At 39.8% G+C, this 20,502-nt stretch overlaps 1 protein-coding gene across 3 annotated transcripts in view; it reads right to left on the bottom strand.

Moving 5' to 3' along the window:
- Window positions 1-19,426, bottom strand: part of IL7 (interleukin 7) — a 62,190-nt gene extending 42,764 nt beyond the window's left edge. For all 3 annotated transcript variants that reach the window (XM_055432461.2, XM_055432462.2, XM_055432463.2), the window contains exons 1-2: window positions 18,767-19,426; window positions 12,151-12,284 (exon numbers count right to left, since the gene is read on the bottom strand). In XM_055432461.2, coding sequence (XP_055288436.2) covers window positions 12,151-12,284; window positions 18,767-18,776 — 144 coding nt within the window. In that variant the 5' untranslated portion in view covers window positions 18,777-19,426. The remainder of the gene's footprint in view (window positions 1-12,150; window positions 12,285-18,766) is intronic.
- Between the last annotated feature and the right edge of the window lie 1,076 nt (window positions 19,427-20,502).

Raw genomic sequence — 20,502 nt, 5'->3', positions numbered from 1 at the left:
GTGGTCATGTATGGATGTGAGAGTTGGACTGTGAAGAAAGCTGATCGCCGAAGAATTGATGCTGTTGAACTGTGGTGTTGGAGAAGACTCTTGAGAGTCCCTTGGACTGCAAGGAGATTCAACCAGTCCATTCTAAAGGAGATCAATCCTGGGTGTTCATTGGAAGGACTGATGCTAAAGCTGAAACTTCAATACTTTGGCCACCTCATGCGAAGAGTTGACTCACTGGAAAAGACTCTGATGCTGGGAAGGATTGAGGGCGGGAGGAGAAGGGGACAACAGAGAATGAGATGGCTGGATGGCATCACTGACTCGATGGACATGAGTTTGAGTGAACTCCGGGAGTTGGTGATGGACAGGGAGTCCTGGCGTGCTGTGATTCATGGGGTCGCAAAGAGTCGGACACGACTGAGCGACTGAACTGAACTGAACTGAATCTACCACATCAATACAGTTTTTCTTTATCACATGATCTTATCATTTGATGCAAAAAAAGCATTTGACAAAATCTAATACCCATTCACGAGAAAAAAAAAAAACTCTCAATATACTAGGAAAAGAGGGAACTTCCTCACCTTGATAAAGACTATGCAAAAATACTACAGTTAATGGCTTGCTTGCTTCCCTGGTGGCTCAGCAGATTAAAGAATCCACCTGCAATGCAGGCTATGCAGGTTTGATCCCTTGGTGGGGAAGATCCCCTGGAAAAGGAAATGGCAACCCACTCCAGTATCCTTGCCTGGAAAACCCCATGGCCAGAGGAATCTGGTGAGCTACAGTCCATGGGGTTGCGAGAGTCAGACGTGACTTAGTGACTAAACAACAATAATAATAATATCTAACTTAGCAGTGGGGAATTCAAAATTTTCCCACAAAGGTCAGTTAAAAAGCAAGGATGACCGATCATACCACTTCTTTTCAAAATTGTACCTTCCTTGCTTATTCAATAAGTCCTTGTTAATGCAATAAGGCAAGGAAATAAAAGGTATACAGATTGGGAAAGAAGTCATAAAGCTCAAAATGCTAAGCAAAAAAAACAATATAAAGATGAGAGGTTGCCAGAGGTTGGTGGGGGAGGAAGGATAAATAGGCAGCTCATAAAGGACTTTTAGAAAAGTGAAAACACTCTGTATGATATTACAATGATGGATATATGCCATTATGTTTCCCTCACATCCATAGAATGTACAACACAAGTGTGAATCCTGAGGGAAATTGTGGACTTTGGGCAATTATGATGAGTCAATGTAGGTGCATCCTTCATAAAAAGTATTTCATAAAAAGTGAATGGTGTTGATAATAAGGGAGGCTATATATATATATAGGTGGGAGGATTGGATACAGAAGAAAAATGTACCTTCCTCTCAATTTTGTTGTAAACCTAAAGCTGCTCTAAAAAGTTGTCTTTAAAAAAAAATCAGGAGAAAAAAGTCACGTGTTCCATGAAGACTTGATTGTCTTCTCTCCTTAAAATGTGAAATGGCAGCTTCCACTTTGGTGCCCATATTGTATCCTAATTTATAGGTAATCCTATTTTTATAGATGTGGCTACATAAAATCTGTATATCAAAAAACAAGTTAAAAATTAAATGTAAACTGGGAAATGTTTTCAACAAATATGATAGTCATAAAGTTATCATACTTATATAATGATCTCTTACCGAATGATAGCCAATAGGAGAATGTCAAAGGATCTTGAGGGCTATAAGGAAGAAGATATTCTTAAACCAGTCTCCATCCTGTCCATTGTCATCTCCTCTGTCCATACCACTGACATGGCCATGATTACAGGTGTGCGGAGTTATGCTGTATAATTATTGCACAGAGGAATGGCATCACCAGAGTTTTGTACTGCATTTAAATTCTAAAGCTTTTAAACAACAGAATCCCTAAAAAGGTAGAATAAATATCAACAACAGACTTAAATAAGCGATGAGGATCCATAAGAGCCAAAACAATCTTAAAAAAGAACATAGTTGGAGACTCACACTTCCAATTTTAAATCTAACTACTGTGCTGCTGGACAGGGAGGCCTGGCGTGCTGTGATTCATGGGGTCGCGGAGAGGCAGACATGACTGAGCGACTGAACTGAACTGAACTGAACTGTGCTGCAGTCATCAAGACTGTGTGGTATTGACATAAAGATGGGCTTACAAGCAATGGGATGGAATTAGAAATTTAAAATATACCTGTACATTTTAGTACAATGATTTTCAATAAAGGTGCTAAGACAATTCAATGGAGGAAAATAGTCTTTTCAACAAAAGGTGCAGAACAACTGGAAAAAAATAAAATTGGACTCCCTAGCTCATTTCATATACAAAAATTAACTAAAAACAGATCAAAGACCTAAATATGAACTAAAACTATAAAGTTCTTCAGTTCAGTTCAGTTCAGTCGCTTAGTCGTGTCCGACTCTTTGCGACCCCATGAATCACAGCACGCCAGGCCTCCCTGTCCATCACCAACTCCCGGAGTTCACTCACACTCACCCCCATCGAGTCGGTGATGCCATCCAGCCATCTCATTCTCTGTTGTCCCCTTCTCTTCCCGCCCCCAATCCTTCCCAGCATCAGAGTCTTTTCCAGTGAGTCAACTCGTCGCATGAGGTGGCCAAAGTATTAGAGTTTCAGCTTTAGCATCAGTCCTTCCAATGAACACCCAGGATTGATCTCCTTTAGAATGGACTGGTTGGATCTCCTTGCAGTCCAAGGGGCTCCCAAGAGTCTTCTCCAACACCACAGTTCAAAAGCATCAATTCTTCGGCGATCAGCTTTCTTCACAGTCCAACTCTCACATCCATACATGACCACGGGAAAAACCATAGCCTTGACTAGATGGACCTTTGTTGGCAAAGTAATGTCTCTGCTTTGTCATATGCTATCTAGGTTGGTTATAACTTTCCTTCCAAGGAGTAAGCGTCTTTTAATTTCATGGCTGCAATCAGCATCTGCAGTGATTTTGGAGCCCAAAATAAAGTTCTTAGAAAGAATATAAATGTAAATCTTTGTGATCTTGGATTAGATAATAGTCTCTTAACTATGCTACCAAAAAAGAAAGAATAAATAAGCTGAACTTCATCAAGATAAACTTTTGTGCCTTAAAAGACACCATAAAGAAAGGAAAATAAATGCAAAGGCTGGGAGAAAATATTTTCAAACTGCACATCTGATAACATCTAGTGTCCAGAATATATTTTAAAAACTCTCACAGCCAAACAAAACACAACCCAATTAAAAGTGAGCAAAACATTTGAAAAAAAATTTCTTCAAAGAAGATACACAGATGGCCAAGAAGCGTGGTCAATACTGAAAAGATGCGTGACATCATTAGTCGTCAGTGAAATATAGATCAAAGGAAGAATGACATACCACTTTACGACCACTAGGATGACTATAGTAAAAAAGTCAGACAGCAAGGAGAATTGGAATCCTCAAACACTGCTGATGTGAGTGTAAAATGGAGCAGTCACTTGAGAAATAGTTTGGCATTTATTCAAAAAGTTAAACACAGAGTTACCATATGACCCAGAAATTCCATTTGTAGGTGTATATCAAAGAGTATTCCACAAAAACTTGTATAACCAAGATTTGAAGAAGCATTACTCATAATAACCAAACAGTGGGAAAAAATTATCCATTCAACTGATGAATAGATAAACAGAAATACAGTATATCCATTCAACAGATTATTAATCTATAAGAAGAAATGAAGTACTGATTCATGCTATAATATGGGTTAAGCTTGAAAACATTGCGCTAAGTGAAGTCCAATACAAAAGTCTCCATATTGTATGATTTCATTTGTGTGACTAGTGGAGAAAAGGCAGATCCATAGAAACAGAAAGTAAATTAGTAGCTAGCAGAGTCTAGTGATGAGGAATGGAAAGCTATTGCTAATGGTTTTATCATTCTTTGAGGTGATGAAATGTTCTGGAAGTAGATAATGGTGAGGATTGCACAACTTGTGACTATACTTAAAGTTACTAAATTGTTCACTTTAGCAGTACTTTGTATTTTATCTCAATGCAAAATAAAAACATAAATGATGAATACATGTAAAAGAAACAGTCAATATCACAAGCAATCAAAGAAATGTAAATCAAAACAAGTTGTTTTTCTATTGCCCTGATAGATATTATCAAAAATAAAAATAATGCTGAGAAAAATGATGACCTCATATATTGCTGTAAGAACTGTAAATCTGTGGACCCTTTCTGGAAAAGAATTAGGTAATATGTATTAAGAAGCTTAAAGTGCTGATTCTATTTAACTTAGACATCCTAGTTTTAGGAATCTAAATTCCTTACTCAGTAGACCATATAGAAAAAGGACCTTTATTATTTATTATGAGCTTTCCATTCCTTCTGAGCTAAGTAGAAAAATGAGTCTCGCCCTTACCCTGAACCTTATATGGATTCTATGTCATGGCTTCCATCATTTCTATTTTCTTACTTCCACAACTCAGTTCTACTTTATTGATGTGCTCTGGATGATTTTAACATCCAGATGTATTCAAAATGTCTGTTCAGTTTTTCCCACCATCAGTCCCTCCCACCAGGAAGCTTAAACAAGCCTCTTAGCCTTCTCCATCAGAGGGCAAACAAAACAAGTGGGAGGAACCACAGTCACACATGCTAAAACAAAAGCCACATTAAAGAAACTTAATCAGAGACGCGAGAGACGCCCGGCTCCCGGCGGCGCAGACGCCAGAGACGCCCGGCTCCCGGCGGCGCAGACGCCAGAGACGCCCGGCTCCCTGCGCAACCGACCACGTGCAGAATCGTGGCTGAGAGGAGCTGCCCCGCACCCAGGGTTAGGGCGGTGGCCGAGAGGAGCTGTACCACGTCCATGAGGCGGTGGCTGCTTGGGCACCGGAGGGCCGAGAGGAGCTGATCCACATTCAAAGCAGGAGGGGCGGCCTTGAGGAGATACCCCTCGTCCAAGGTAAGGTACAGCGGCTGCGCCTTGCTGGAGCAGCTGGGAAGAGGTACTCCACGATCAAGTGGAATATAAGAATCCAGTGTTCTGGGGAGGAAGGAACAAGATGGCGGAGGGATAAGATGGCGAGACCACTTTCTTCCCCACAAATTCATCAAAAGAACATTTGAATGCGGAGTAAAGTCCACAAAACAACTTCTGAATATTGGCAGAGGACATCAGGCTCCCAGAAAAGCAGCCATTGTCTTCTAAAGGAAAGAGAAGAAATCAAGCTCCACCCACCAGAACACTGACACATGCCTCCCTAACCAGGGAACCCGGACAAGTCACCCGTCCAACCCCACACACAGCGAAGAAACTACATAATAAAGAGAACTCCACAAACTGCAAGAAGAGGGAAAGGCCACCCCAAGCAAAGCAATATAAGCAAGATGAAGAGGCAGAGAAATACCCAGCAAGTAAAGGAACAAGATAATTGCCCACCAACACAAACAAAAGAAGAAGATATAGGGAATCTACCTGATAAAGAATTTCAAATTTTGATGGTGAAAATGATTCAAAATCTTGAAAGCAAAATGGAGTTACAGATAAATAACCTGGAGAAAAGGATTGAGAAGATGGAAGAAAGATTTAATAAGGACTTAGAAGAAATAAAAAAGAGTCAATATACAATGAATAATGCAATAGATGAGATCAGAAACACTCTGGAGGGAACAAACAATAGAATAACAGAGGCAGAAGACAGGATTAGCGAACTAGAAGATAAGATTGTAGAAATAAATGAAACAGAGAGGAAAAAAGAAAAACGAATTAAAAGAAATGAGGACAATATTAGAGACCTCTGGGACAATGTTAAACACTCCAACATTCGAATCATAGGAGTCCCAGAAGAAGAAGACAAAAAGAAAGACCATGAGAGAATACTTGAGGAGATAATAGTTGAAAACTTCCCTAAAATAGGGAAAGAAATAATCACCCAAGTCCAAGAAACCCAGGGAGTCCCCAACAGGATAAACCCAAGGCGAAATACTCCAAGACACATATTAATCAAATTAACAAAGATCAAACACAAAGAACAAATATTAAAAGCAGCAAGGGAAAAGCAGCAAATAACACATAAGGGGATTCCCATAAGGATAACAGCTGATCTTTCAACAGAAACTCTTCAGGCCAGAAGGGAGTGGCAAGACATACTTAAAGTGATGAAAGAAAATACCCTACAGCCCAGATTATTATACCCAGCAAGGATCTCATTCAAATATGAAGGAGAAATCAAAAGCTTTACAGACAAGCAAAAGCTGAGGGAATTCAGCATCACCAAACCAGCTCTCCAACAAATGCTAAAGGATCTTCTCTAGACAGGAAACACAGAAAGAGTGTATAAACTTGAACCCAAAGTAATAAAGAAAATGGCTACGGGATCATAGTTATCAATAATTACCTTAAACGTAAATGGGTTGAAATTTTCAAAAAGGCTAGGAAACAATTCTCATAGCCATCAATAGTTCAGTGCTGAGTTCATGAATAGTTTTTAAAGTTTGGGACAAACTGTAGTATTTGCTATTTGAAGTACTATTTGTAATTGGCATATTACAATGTAACATTGGTCTTCATTTCCAACTTAAAACGCCTAAAAATGCCTAACAGGTTTTTAGATTTGTGAATTTTAGTTGAAATGTATTTTACGATGTTACTAAACCTGCAGAAATATTGAAATATTTCAGAGAGCTTATTCACTGTACATTTAATTTATTTTATTTATAAAAGTTATGAACTGTAGAAAGTTTTACTTGTTGGGTCAAATGCTTGTTGCTTCAAATGCTTGTTGCATTTGAAGTGCTAGTTACAAGAAAATCAAATACCTTCAATGTATAAATGCTATTAAGTTTTTAAAGGACTCTGGAGTATAAGTAAGTTTGTTTAAAGAAATTTAGTCTATTCAACCTGAATCAGCTCTGTCAAACATTAATTAAAAGCCTCATTTTAAAAAAATAAATAAATAAATAATGGTGGTGGGAGGGAGGGTTGGGAAGCTGGCTGGAGGTAGAGGTGGTGAAGTTTATAAATCTAATTAAAAATGAAGTTGCATTTCCATTTTCCAAATCCACCCATTCACCAGCGTACTGTGTCACTAGACATTATGTACGATTTTACTTTGCGACAGAAACCATTACATTTAAAAATTCATTACAGCAAGGTGAGTTAGACACATGATGGATGCAGCTTTAATTCTGCCATATATTATTACAGTTAAAATGTAAATGATGAAAAATATTTTGTGCTTATCAGCATTTATGTGGAAATGTGTTTTACAGTGATATATGATGTTATATATCTATTATTGTGATGAAAAAAAAGCAATACAAAAAGACGAAGTGTTTATTAAAACATGAAAAAAAAAAAGAAATAAATGGTTTTGCAGCACTGAAGAGATTATAGAAAGTAAATAAGCTAGATCAGACCTGTTTTATGTAGTCATTTTATAGTTTATTTTAATTATTTCAGTTGTAAAATATTGTTATACTGTTAATTAGTTCTGATTGTTCATATTAAACTATTGTAATGCAAAAAAATAAATAAATAAATAAAATTAAAACAAAAAAAAACCAAAAACAAAATGTCTGTTCAGCTCCCCTTCACTTTTCCCTACAATACAACCAGATCAGTTACCATCTTAGAGTTCCTGACACCCTTCTTTAATTATGTTATTACTGTCACTCTATCATGTGTCCCCCCCCCCAAAAAAAAAAAACAGTCTATTGCCTGCTTTGCCTCATCATAATGAGGACTTTTTCTGGAACTAGACCGGATTTGAATTCCAGCTTTGCCACTTGCCAGCTATGTGGTTCAGGTCTCACTTTCCTCATTACATGGAATTATCTAATTATTATATTAGAATTATATAATTATTACATGGAAAGTGGTCAGAGCAGTGCTGGCACATAGTAAACCCTGAATTTGTGTTGTTATTATTATTATTATAACTAACAGAGGATAAGACGATTGGGTGGCATCACCAACTCAATGGACATGAGTTTGAGCAGGCTCCGGGAGTTGGTGATGGACAGGGAGGCCTGGCGTGCTGCAGTCCATTGAGTCACAAAGAATTGGACATGACTGAGCAACTGAACCGAAGAAGGCAATGGCAAGCCACTCCAGTACTCTTGCCTAGAAAATCCCATGGACGGAGGAGCCTGGTGGGCTGCAGTCCATGGGGTCGCTACGAGTCAGACATGACTGAGCGACTTCACTTTCACTTTTCACTTTCACACATTGGAGAAGGAAATGGCAACCCACTCACAGTGTTCTTGCCTGGAGAATCCCAGGGATGGGGGAGTCCGGTGGGCTGCCGTCTATGGGGTCGCACAGAGTTGGACACGACTGAAGTGACTTAGCAGCAGCAGAGCAACTGAACTGGACTGATTATTATTATTATCATCTCACAGAGATATTATGAAGCTCAAATAATGTGTATGAAACCACTTTGTAATGCAATACTCATTACTTTCTATTACAGTAACATGTTTACCTTATCCTCATAAATTATAGAAGAACAAGGACTATCTTATTTTCTAATGACTTATGTTGTACACAGTAAATTCTCAAAATTTGCATTGAAATTAAATGTTATTTTATGACCAAATCACTGTTGACTTTTGGTTATGTCTAAATAACATCACATCAAGATAACTCACAATCTTGTTATATATACACTTGTCTTCCACTATGTTAGTGGTCTTTTCAAAGCAGAGTCTACGATGGACAATCCACTGCAAGCATGGAAGGAAAAGTTTTAGAAATTCTATCTACATTTTTTCTTCATCTTTTGTAAATTTTTATTGTTTGGAATATATCATTACTAACATGTATACAATTACCCTGCAAATGCTTTAACATGTAAGTAAATGTATACTGGAAGTGAAGGCTTAAGACAGTTTTACTAAATGGTGTACTGTCTAAAAGGTCTGGAGATCAGCACATTAACCCACAGTATGGTTTCTCTCCTGGTGTCAAGCTGATCTGTTGAAGTCCTCCTAGCACACAGTTTATATTTCTTTGTTTCCAAATCTGACTCACAACCAGTTTGTTTAAAATGAGAGCATAGCAGCCACTCCTTTTCAAGCTGCAACTTGCATTCTTCACACCAAGATTTAACCATCACCAAATGTAAGCTCCTTAAAAGACAGGTCTGTATCTGGTCTATTTTTGCATCTACCCCCATACCCCCACCTCCCCACCACACAACAGGGTTTTCTATAGTAACTGGCACATAACAGACTCCACATAAATGTTGTCTGAATGCATATAATGACACAGTGATTGCTACTGGAAGGCAGGAGAGTGTGCTGGTGAACAGCAGAAGCACAGATCCTGGCTCTGCCACGTAACAGGGTGGCCCTGAGCCTCAGAATTTTCCTTTGTGAAATGAAGGTGATTAAGTAAAGGGACTCTCCTGGGGTGTCCAGTGGTTAAGAATCACCCTCCAATGCCGGGGACACGGGTTCGATCTCTCTGATCCAGGAAGATTCCACTAAGTCCCTGCACCGCAGTTATTGAAACCCCCATGCCCTAGAACCTGTGCTCAGCAATGAGAGAAGCCATTGTAATGAGAAGCCCTTGCACTGCAACTAGAGAGCAGCCCTTGCTCATTGCAACTAGAGAAAGTCTACAGGCAGCAATGAAGACCCAGTACGGCCAAAAATTAAAATGAATAAATAAATAATGTTTTTAAAAGTTAGTGAAGAGTAAAATCCATTTCTTGACTCAAAATATTAATTTGGTAGCATAATTTAATGCAGAAAATGCCCTCAATTCATGAAATAAAAAACTGGGCAATTACCATGTAGTGTGCATTTTTCATCAGTAGTCTGATATATTGAAGTGGTACAGCATGCAGTTATATAGCATCTTGAGTTTCCTGTATCCCCCAAGAGGTAAGACACTGATTTCCCAGGAGTTGTGCCCCTTCAGTATGAGTATGCAGAGAAAGAGTCAGTGGAAGGAAGGGAAAGATTAGACAATTATTTCCATCTTATGAACATGTGAGAGTTTGCTTTGCCATTTGGGGTTTCAAGTACTGATTTCTGTTAAATCAACACTTCCTATTACATTAATATAGCTCTTAAATGGTAAAATAATAATTTTGGTCAATGAATTATTTGTCTATGTTGAAAATCGCAAAGAATAGCAACAATACCAATACCACCTCCTGGAACTAAAAATCAGTTCTAGCAAGATTTGAGGATACAAGTTTATATGTGAAAGTCAATTGCTCTCCTATATACCTGCAATGAATAATCGGAACTTGAAATTCAAAACACAATACCATTTACAAAACTACCCAAAATACAATATCCTGTGCTTAAATATAGTTCTAACAAAATATGAACAAGATTGGTATGAAGAAAAGCACAAAACTCTGATAAAAGAAATAATAAATAGAAGGATATTCCATGATCATGGATAGTAAAATTCAATATAGTTAGGATGTCAGGTAGGATGTGAGTTCTGATACCTCACCAATGAAGATATGCAGGTGGCAATAGTATGTGAAGGATGTTCAACATCATATGACATTGCTACTGCTAAGTCACTTCAGTCGTGTCCGACTCTGTGTGACCCCATAGACGGAAGCCCACCAGGCTCTCCCGTCCCTGGGATTCTCCAGGCAAGAACACTGGAGTGGGGTGCCATTTCCTTCTCCATTAGGGAACTGCTAATTAAAAGTACAATGAGGTACAATGAAATATCCATTAGAATGGCTAGAATTGAAAACACTGACAACAGCAAATGCTGGCAAGGATGGAAGGCAACAGGGCCTCTCATTCATTGCTGTTGAGAATGCAAAATGGTACAGTCACTTTGGAAGACAGCATGGCAGTTTAATACAAAGCTAAACAGTCTTACCATATGATCCAGCAATCATTCTCCTAGGAATTTATCCAAATGAGTTGAAAATGAATGTCCAGACAAAACCCTGTACACGAATGTTTGCAGAAGCTTTATTCATAATTGTCAAAAATTAGAAGCAACCAAGACATATCCTTCAATCAGTGAATGGAGAAACAAACTGTAGTACATCCATTCGATGTAATTTTATTCAACAATAAAATGAAATGAGCTATCAAGCCACAAAAAGGCGGGGAAGAACCTTAAATACACATTACTAAATCAAAGAATCCAGTCTAAAAAAGCTACAAACTGCATGATTCTAACTATATGACATTTTTGAGAGGCTGACCGCAGAGACCATAAACAGATCTGTGGTTGCCATGGGTTAAGAGGAGGGAGGAAAGAATGAATCAGTGCAGCACAGGGAATTTTAAGGATAGTGAAACTATTTGTATGACACTGTCAGGGTGGACACAGGACATTACCCATTTGTTAAAACCCATAAAACTGTGCAACACAAGAAGCAAACACTAATGTCAACTATGCGATTTAGTTAATAACAATGTATCAGTATTGGCTCATCAATTGTAACTAATGTACCACACAAATGCAAGATGTTAATTACAGGGGAAATTGTACAGAGGGAGGGTGGGTATGTGGGAATTCTCTACATTCTCCTCAACTTTTCTGTAAACCCAAAACTACCCTAAAGAATAATAATTGTTATCAAAAAATGTCCAAAGTAAGTAAAAAATAACACAGCAAATTATATATATATATATATATATGTATAAAATATTTAAGTATATGCCTATACCCACATTCAGATAAAATAACTACACATCTCTTTCTCTTCATGATAATTTTTCGATCTTAGTTCCCTGACCAGGAATCAAACACATTCCCCTGTAATGGAAGCATGGAGTCTAACCACTGCACTGCCAGGGACATCCCTTCATGATAAATTTTAAACATTATATTCTGTTATTTTCCTTCTTCTAATATAATGCTTTTATATGCACTGTCAATGGAAGGCGAGGCAACGCAGAGCATTATGCTAAAATATGTTCAGAAAAATTTTGGTAGTGAAGGGAACTAGGATTGATGAGTCTGAGGTCTAGGAAAGAATTCTTTTTAAAGGATATAATGATGCCAATTCTAAAAAATAAATACTGTTAGCCCCCATTCACTTTTATTCTTTAGTTATTTCACTGTCTTTCAAAGAATATAAGTATATACTAAAATATAAAACTGCATACCAACAGTACATATAAAATTTTGCCAATGAGTTAAAATGTGAGGAAAACAAACACATACCAAGTGATCGATGCTGACCATTAGAACATTCTGATATGCTCCACCGTCTTTACCGTTAATATCACAATCAGATGATGCTACTGGCAACAGAACAAGGATCAGGGGAGGAATTCCAAAGATATACCTAAAAGAAACTGAATTCAACAGTAAGTAAGAATCAGCCAAATGTTTTAAGTCATATTATATCATCCCATGGCAGCGTTTCAATTGGCCTGACCACTAATTTCTAAGAATTTTTAAAATGTATCTTGCTTCTGCAGAGTGTAGGAAAAAACTCCAAAGTTCAGTATTATGTAACAGCAAAGTAAGACAATATTTTAGAGTCTAGGTTTCTTTCATTTTAATTCAGATATAACTCTTTGGGATAGTGCAGAACAGGTGTGATGGCAGCAGTCTTTGCTCCATCGACAGAAAAACAGGTAAACTATAGGTTAAAAATTAGAAATTCTTGAAAGTTTATGATCTATGGCACGTGACTGTATATTTATGTAAAACCTGGTGGCTGATCAAATGTCCAGCTGTTTCCTGGCAACATTGCAGGAAGTTTATCTCCACGGTACGGCACTATGATTCTATTCTTTGTTTCTAATAATGGACCTTAGAAGGCTTACCTTTTCTAGAACTGGCACAAAGTTGACATTTATATTATAAGACCCCTTATCTTTTCAGTATCTTCTATTTCTAAATGCCCAGAGACCCACATTCTCTTCAAACACAGCCCTGTTTAGCTTCATGACATGTTAGGAAAACAATAAATAAATTCATACCCTGTTAACTAATTATTTATATATATCTTTAAATAAGTCTTAATTAGAGGCATTTTTTAATCAAAAGGGATGAAATTATAAATGACATCATTTTTGGCAATAGTAAAACACTGATAGAAAGCCAGGGATTCCCTGAGGCATTAAAATCTGGTTTTATGGGGACTTATTTTATTTCTTCACAAGCTTGCCAGAATGTCTTGTTTGCATCTTTCTGTAAACTACTGAGTGATGATGACAATGTATTTCCTGTGACTTTCACCAGTGAACTTTAACTATTCTCATTGAGTGCAATACATTTCACATGTATGCCTACTCCTGATTAAGATTACAAACAATGCTGCTTGGAACCCAAGGAACTAAAGACTGTCAAATATATCATAAACTTCCCAATAACATTATAATCTATTACATCATTATCTGTCATACCAAAGTGAGTAGCTCTCCCCATTAAATCGTGTGCTGTTAGTGACCCATATATTTACAATAAAGAATGTAGACTGAAAACCAAATAGAGGAACAAACATGAATCTCACATCGAATCTTTATATGTCACTGACATTTAACAAGGTAAGAAAAACAAAATGAGAGGCAGAATCTACTTAAAGCTCTGACACTGTTTCTGTAGGCATGATGAGCAAGAATTCACTTCAGTTCAGTTCAGTCGCTCAGTCGTGTCCGACTCTTTGTGACCCCATGAATCACAGCACGCCAGGCCTCCCTGTCCATCACCAACTCCCGGAGTTCACTCAAACTCATGTGCATCAATTCGGTGATGCCATCCAGCCATCTCATTCTCTGTCGTCCCCTTCTCCTCCCGTCCCCAAACTTTCCCAGCATCAGATCTTTTCCAGTGAGTCAACTCATCGCATGAGGTGGCCAAAGTATTGGAGTTTCAGCTTTAGCATCAGTCCCTCCAATGAACACCCAGGATCGATCTCCTTTAGAATGAACTGGTTGGATCTCCTTGCAGTACAAGGGACTCTCAAGAGTCTTCTCCAACACCACAGTTCAAGAGCATCAATTCTTCGGCGATCAGCTTTCTCCTAAGAATTCACTTAGGAGATCAATAATGATGCTGCTGCGACTGCTGCTGCTGCTACTAAGTCACTTCAGTGGTGTCTGACTCTATGCCACCCCATAGATGGCAGCCCAGCAGGCTCCCCTGTCCCTGGGATTTTCCAGGCAAGAACACTGGAGCGGGTTGCCATTGCCGTCTCCGGATGATGATGCTGGTTACCTTTAACTGAGTACTTCTCACGTACCAAGCACTGTTCAGTGCTTTATACTTACTGTTTCTAAAGTTCCAAAGGGTCCTACCAGGTAGTTCATCTTTTTGTTAAACATAAGCAGTAGGTGCCAGGTCTGGATTCTAACCTGAGCCGATTGCTTCCCCAGGATTTGATCATAAATGCCCATAATCTTTCTAAAAAATAATTTTATTTATTTATTTATTTTTGGTTGTGCTGGGTTTTCCTTGTTGTGTGGGATTTTCTCTAGTTGCAGAGCATGGGTTTCTCATTGCCATGACTTCTCTTGTTGAAGAGCACCAGCTCTAGGATGCACAGGCTTTAGTAGCTGTGGTCCCCGGGCTCTGGAGCACAGTTCAATAGTTGTGTACAGGCTTAGTTGTTCTGAGACATGTGGGATCATCCGAGATTAGGGATTGAACTCATGTCTCCTGCATCAGTAGGCAGATTCTTTACCACCGAGCACCAGGGAAGCCTACCCATAATCTTTTGATAACGTGTCATCATTTTGGTCTAAATGAAAACTACCACCATGTTCTATTATCTATCTCCACCTCTCTTTCTTCTACTATTGTCTCTCCCACCTGAAGATTCTCAAACAATGATCAATTGCTAATTATTTAGCATCCTAGCTTTGTAATTAGGTTTGTATAGATAGTGCAGAGCCAAACTTTTTCTTTTCTATGTTGTCTTAAAGGTATCTGGCAGGGATACTTCAGGAGGAATAGAGGATAAGGAAAGTTTATACAGCATATAACTTGAAATGAGCTTTAAAGGAATAATAACAAAATAATTAAATATTAGAATGAAAAAGAGACATTTTTACTATTGTGCCTAAATGTTATTTCAGAGGTCCACATTTTACACTTCGATTTAGGAGGCAGTTTTATTTTTTCTGAGCACTAGTTATTGTGCCCTCTTCACTCCGAATTTCAGTAATGAGTGCTCCCAAAATTCACATTGATCCATTTGGTCATTGGATGGTATTTTATCAATGCATTCAAATGATGATTTAGTGGGAAATTAAGTCTTTTGTGCAATTCTAAAACAATATTTGCCTTATCTGTAAAGAGTGTCTTTGGTTGCCACTGTTGTTGTTAAGTAGGTCAGCCCTGGGCTTCCCTAGTGGCTTGGCAGTAAAGAATCCATCTGCAATGCAAGAGACATGGGTTGGGAAGATCCCCTGGAGAAGAAAATGTCAACTCACTCCAGTATGCTTGCCTGGGAAATCCCATGGACAGAGGAGCCTGGCAGGCTACAGTTCACGGGGCCATAAAAGAGTCAGACATGACAGAAATTAAACCACCACCAACAGCTCAGCTCCAGATAGCCTAGGGCAACACAAAGTACAGAGGGAGACCTGGAGGCTTTGTCTTGGTGTGAAAATGGGTTAAGAGACCACTTGAAGGACAGAGCATCTCAAAATCTTCACTTGCCTAATTTGTAAAACGAAAACCTCAGACTAAATGATCCTTTGATGTCCCTTTCAACTGGTAAGCACCTTAATTCTAAGAATTTACCTAGCCATCCAAATACAGTAACTGTTTAAACTTGAAATCCCCTGATGGACAATGTTGCAAATACATTCCAGTGTTTCAAACCTACGTCTCAGAGGTTCCTAGATTTCTCATTAATGACTTGCCTTCAGCTAAAGTCTTTTCTCCATATCACGTAGAGAGTAACATATTAATACTGCCTAGTTTGAGCCTGCTTTTGACATTGTTGTCACAATAGGAAAGGACTCTGCTTTTATTTTTAGATTATGCATAGAATACCAACCCCATCCCCCCCACCTTGACCTTTCCCTTAGGTTACAAAAAAAGATAAACCGTAAAGAATAATGCAAGGCAAGCTTGGGCTTGTGGAATTTTCTTTAGATTTCCTGAAGGGATTGAAACCGGAGAATTTGTTTTCAGTAGGGAATTTGGTTAAACCAGAATGATGGCTGTCTAAAAAAGTCTTGTTGGTTTTTATATTACACCAAATAATACATTCAGTCCTCAGATGCTTAAGTTATGGGGTCAAAGTGAATGTAAACAAATTAGTTTCTACAATCCTTCAAATCCAATCTTTCATTACTGTTTAAGACTGATCAGTGTGTATTGACTGTCTACTGTATACATTACCTAGACCTATTTTCACTGGGATTTTTAAGACATGGTCAACAGATATTCAGGATGGAATGAAAGACATTATCTGAATATATAAGATTTGGCTTTAGTATGAGCAATTGGCATAAACAAGAGAGTGAATAAATAAAAAGTTAATAAACAGTAAGAAATAACCATATGTTATATGAAACCCAGCTTTTTAAGGTTCTAAAATGAATTTTATGTTCACACAAAGAATTCTAATATTTGCCACAGACACGTTGATTGGATTATAAATTCTATCCATAAGTCCTATGATAAACAGCAGATAAAGACATTTCTGAAGCCATTCTATAATACTATATACAGTATTTCATTTAATTCCATAACCATTTCTTGAGGTAAGTACTATCAATTACTAAACGTTTTGAAAGATGGAGAATCTGGGGCCCAAATTTTTCCCCAGATAAACAAGTTTTGTAAGAGGCAGGATTCAAATCCAAGATTGTCAGGTTGAAAAGTCTAGAAACTAAACTTTTAGCCACTGAGCTACACTGCTTCCTATAAAAATAACTGCATGTGTGTCCTCAAGGGAAATGTACAAAAACCCCATCTTTCTCCACATGAAACTCACTATGGTGCTTCCCTGGCCAAGCTCTGAAACACTGCACCACATACTCCTATTTTAGGGGAAAAAAGGACATTGATTGTTTGCTTTTATTACATTAGGTTATCTGTCACAGGTGCAGCCAGAAAAAAAAAAAAATTCACATCACAGTGAAATCAACATGTAAGGTGGTCCTACAAAGTAACCTCTTCCATTTTTGTCTAAGGTATTTTAGCATTGTTATGATGCCCTGTGTTAATTCTCCTTACACTTCTTCAGGCTTTCTAATCTTCCTCAGTTCTCCATTTGTACCACTATTCCCTTTTTAGGTCCTCAAATAATTAAATTATCAAAACTAGAGAGCACAGTCATCAAGGACCACATAGGAGGTCCTCAACTACTTCAACTTCCAAGTGTCAAAGTGAAAGTATAAAAAGTAATGAAACCGCTAATGAAATCTATTGGAACAGACTGCAGATAGCCACTCAGAGTAATTATTATTAGGAGTTTAGAATTCTAATATTTTGGTTGCTGATAACTTAATGCTACATGATTAGTGTAGATATTCAGGAAATAGAGGTTCCTTGTCAGTAATCGACACCTTAGCTTCCTCTTCTTGTATTACTCTCTGCTCTAGATCAGAGGTGATGGGAGGATCAGAACTGGGAGCCATCCAGAAAGTAGCAATTGCAGAAGCTCCGTGGGCATTGTAAGGAAAACAGGACTATACCTTATTTCTAATTCTATATTAAACTTCTAGAGGAGGCCCATTAAGAATTCTCTATACTCTAAACGCTTCTCCTTTATTTTGTTACTGATCAGATACCTCTGGGCTATGTCAGTTTTTGATGCTTGAATACCTGTGAGTGGGCAAAAAGCTCTTCTAATTTAAAGGTGCAGCCAGGAAAGGCATCAAACAGGAGAAAAATCTCCTGTCTGTACGGGCCCCCTCCCCATTCGTCTCCTTTTGATAGAGGAAGTATTTATTGTAAAACAGCAGAATTTTCCTCAGGCGATCCCTCCCTAAGCACATCTTCCCTCCCCCCAATCCCCCCAGCACACTTTTTTTTCTAGTCAACTTTTGGACTCTATACTAGCCATATATATGGCTGCTAACGCCATCGCTTCAACTCTGTCCTTGCCCATTTTAAATTCATATTTACACAGATAAAATCTACCCGGTCTCAGCAGGGTCTAAAATGTGGAATTATGCCTGTTAATTCTGCCTCCGTCAAGGAGCACGCATATAGAAAAAAACAAAACAAAACTCAAAGTGGCCCTTCTCAGTGCCAGCCCGGAGCACTTGGTTTCCCAGCAAAAGACACAGGGTACAGCCCCAGTCGGAAACTCCCAGCCTCAGTAAGTGGGTGAAAACGGGGTTTTCCGGAGACCTGTCCCTTTGGGGTTTAAAAGCGTGTCCCGTGGGAGCTTCGCTTTCACTTCTCTAAGGACTTGGAGCTTCAAGAGCCCACATCCTTGCAGATCCCGGGGCGCCGGTGAGTATCTCGGCGCGGCCAGGAGCCCGGGATGGGTGGGCTGGGCGCTCGGTTGACAGCGGGCGGCGCTGGCTCGGGGAGAAGGACGGAGCGCATTGCTATCCCGGGACCTGGGCGCGGGCTGCCACCGCTGAACGGCGCGGAGGCTGCAGCGCCGGGTCTCGGGGACAGAGGGCCGGCGTCGGGGACCGAGGCTCCCACGCAGCCTGCCAGGTGCAAGTGGCAACGGGCCAGGATACTCGGGCGCGGTCGCCGGCTGCCCCGGGGCAGAACCCCGGCTCTCCGCAGGTCCAAAGTGCAAGGCCAGGCTGTTCCCGGACGCGCCTGGGCGCGGGGCCCCGCAGCGCGTCCCGGAGTCCCCGGGCGTGCAGGGCGCGCGAATTTCTGCGCCCGAGAGAGGAGCGCTTACCATGGAACATGGTCTGCGGGAGGCGGGCGTGGTCATGATGACCGCAACTGCAGCAGGAGCACGCTCTCACCGCCCATAGTCACTCCCAGGACCCTGGTCTTCCGCGGAGTTACGGGGAGTCCGTGCCGGGCAGGGCAGTCTCTCTCGCTGGTTCCTCCTACCCACGCCGAGCCTGCTGTTTCATCCATCCCAAGGGGGGCGGCACACACCAGGGCCCGGCTCTGCGCTTTGCCTTTCCCATAACTTCCGTAGGATCAGCCGGCAGTGTACTTTCAGTTTCTACTTTGCGCTTGGTCTGCAGGTTCGATCTCCAAGTTAATCACTGGGGCGCCTTCACAGCAACCCCCGCCTCCCTTCTCCTGGTCACCTGCGTCCTCCCTGAGCGCTTCCTGTGCGCCTGGACCAAGACCAGAGGAGCGCGGATTCCCAAAGCACCGCAGGAGGAATGAGTTGGTCTTCTGATTCCGGGCGATTTGAGGCAAAAGACTTCCCAGATGACCTCTAGCCGCCTTGGCAAAGTTAGGCGACTAGGATCTAAAAGCATCGGTTGCTAATGAGTCCACAGAAGCCGCAAATGTGTGGGGCGAGAGCTGGGCTATTGCAAGCGGGAGCCAGGGAGGAGGCGTAGCAGCTCTTGCCGCGGATGTGGTGGTGGACGATGCCAAGTCCTCTTGTTTAAAAAAAAGAAAAAAGGAAGTAAAGAATGATGAATGATTAAGAGGGCCATGGGCCACTCCCTCGGCCTTTCTAACCTCTCTTGGTCTCTTTCCTCTCTGTCTTTTGTACATGCACCTGCCCAGGTGAGATCTCAAAGGAAAATAAAACGGTGGGTCAGTCTCCTCTGATAAGAGCTGTCTTTGGACCTAGAAATTAAAGCCCAAATTAGGTGGAGAAAGTGGAGACTGACAATAGCTCCTAAAAATGTCTCCCACTTGTGCGTTTGTCTGAAGTGGCTAATAAATCAAATTATCCATCGTGACCATGTGTTACAGAAGCGATCTTTTTTTTTTCCTCTTAGACCTGAATTATTTAGATTATTTTCTGTCTTGGTTCAGTTTCTGATATTCTGCAGAAACCCTGCTTAAATGAAGGTGGGTGATGTAAAGAAATAAGAGTGATAATAATATTATGGCTATCATTTACCTAGCATTTGTTCTGTGCTAGTGTTGTGCTAATCCTTTTATATATGTCATCTCAGGCAAAATTTTCTCTGGGGTAGATAATTTTGTGGGAACTAAGACTTTCTTAAGTATCTGCCCGAATTCACTCCCCTGGTTGGTAACAAATGTGGAACACAAACCTACTGTAAATCAGCTCTAGAGTCTGCACTTGGAATCCTTGGGTTAAAAGTCCTGTGAACAATGTAGAAATTGATGCCAGGACAGAAACAGTCACGTCTTGTGGGTATGACTTTGCCCCAGTGTGGGGACCTCAGGACAAGTTTCTGGAATTTGTGAATTCTCAATTGAGACCCAAGCAGGTCAATTAACTTGAGGATATGAGCATTTCAGATTCTTTGAAGGCATGAACAAAGAAAGAGGAAAAGAAAATAGAGAGAAAGAGGGGAAAAAAATGAAATAAAGGGTGAAGCAGTGTTGCTTAAGGCTGAAACTTGGATTTCTATTCCGCTTTTAACCTCACTTCTCACATCCAGTCCATAGGCAAGTCCTGTCAGCAATACCTCTAAAATAAATCCTGAATCTATTCTGTGAATTGCCTAAGGTTAAACCATTAAA

This window comes from Moschus berezovskii, chromosome 16 (assembly GCF_049115385.1).
Source record: "Moschus berezovskii isolate FMDL1 chromosome 16, NW_MosBer_1.0, whole genome shotgun sequence".
Lineage (NCBI taxonomy): Eukaryota > Metazoa > Chordata > Mammalia > Artiodactyla > Moschidae > Moschus > Moschus berezovskii.
Note: the sequence above shows the minus strand (reverse complement) of the source record. Positions and strands in the feature narration are given on the sequence as shown.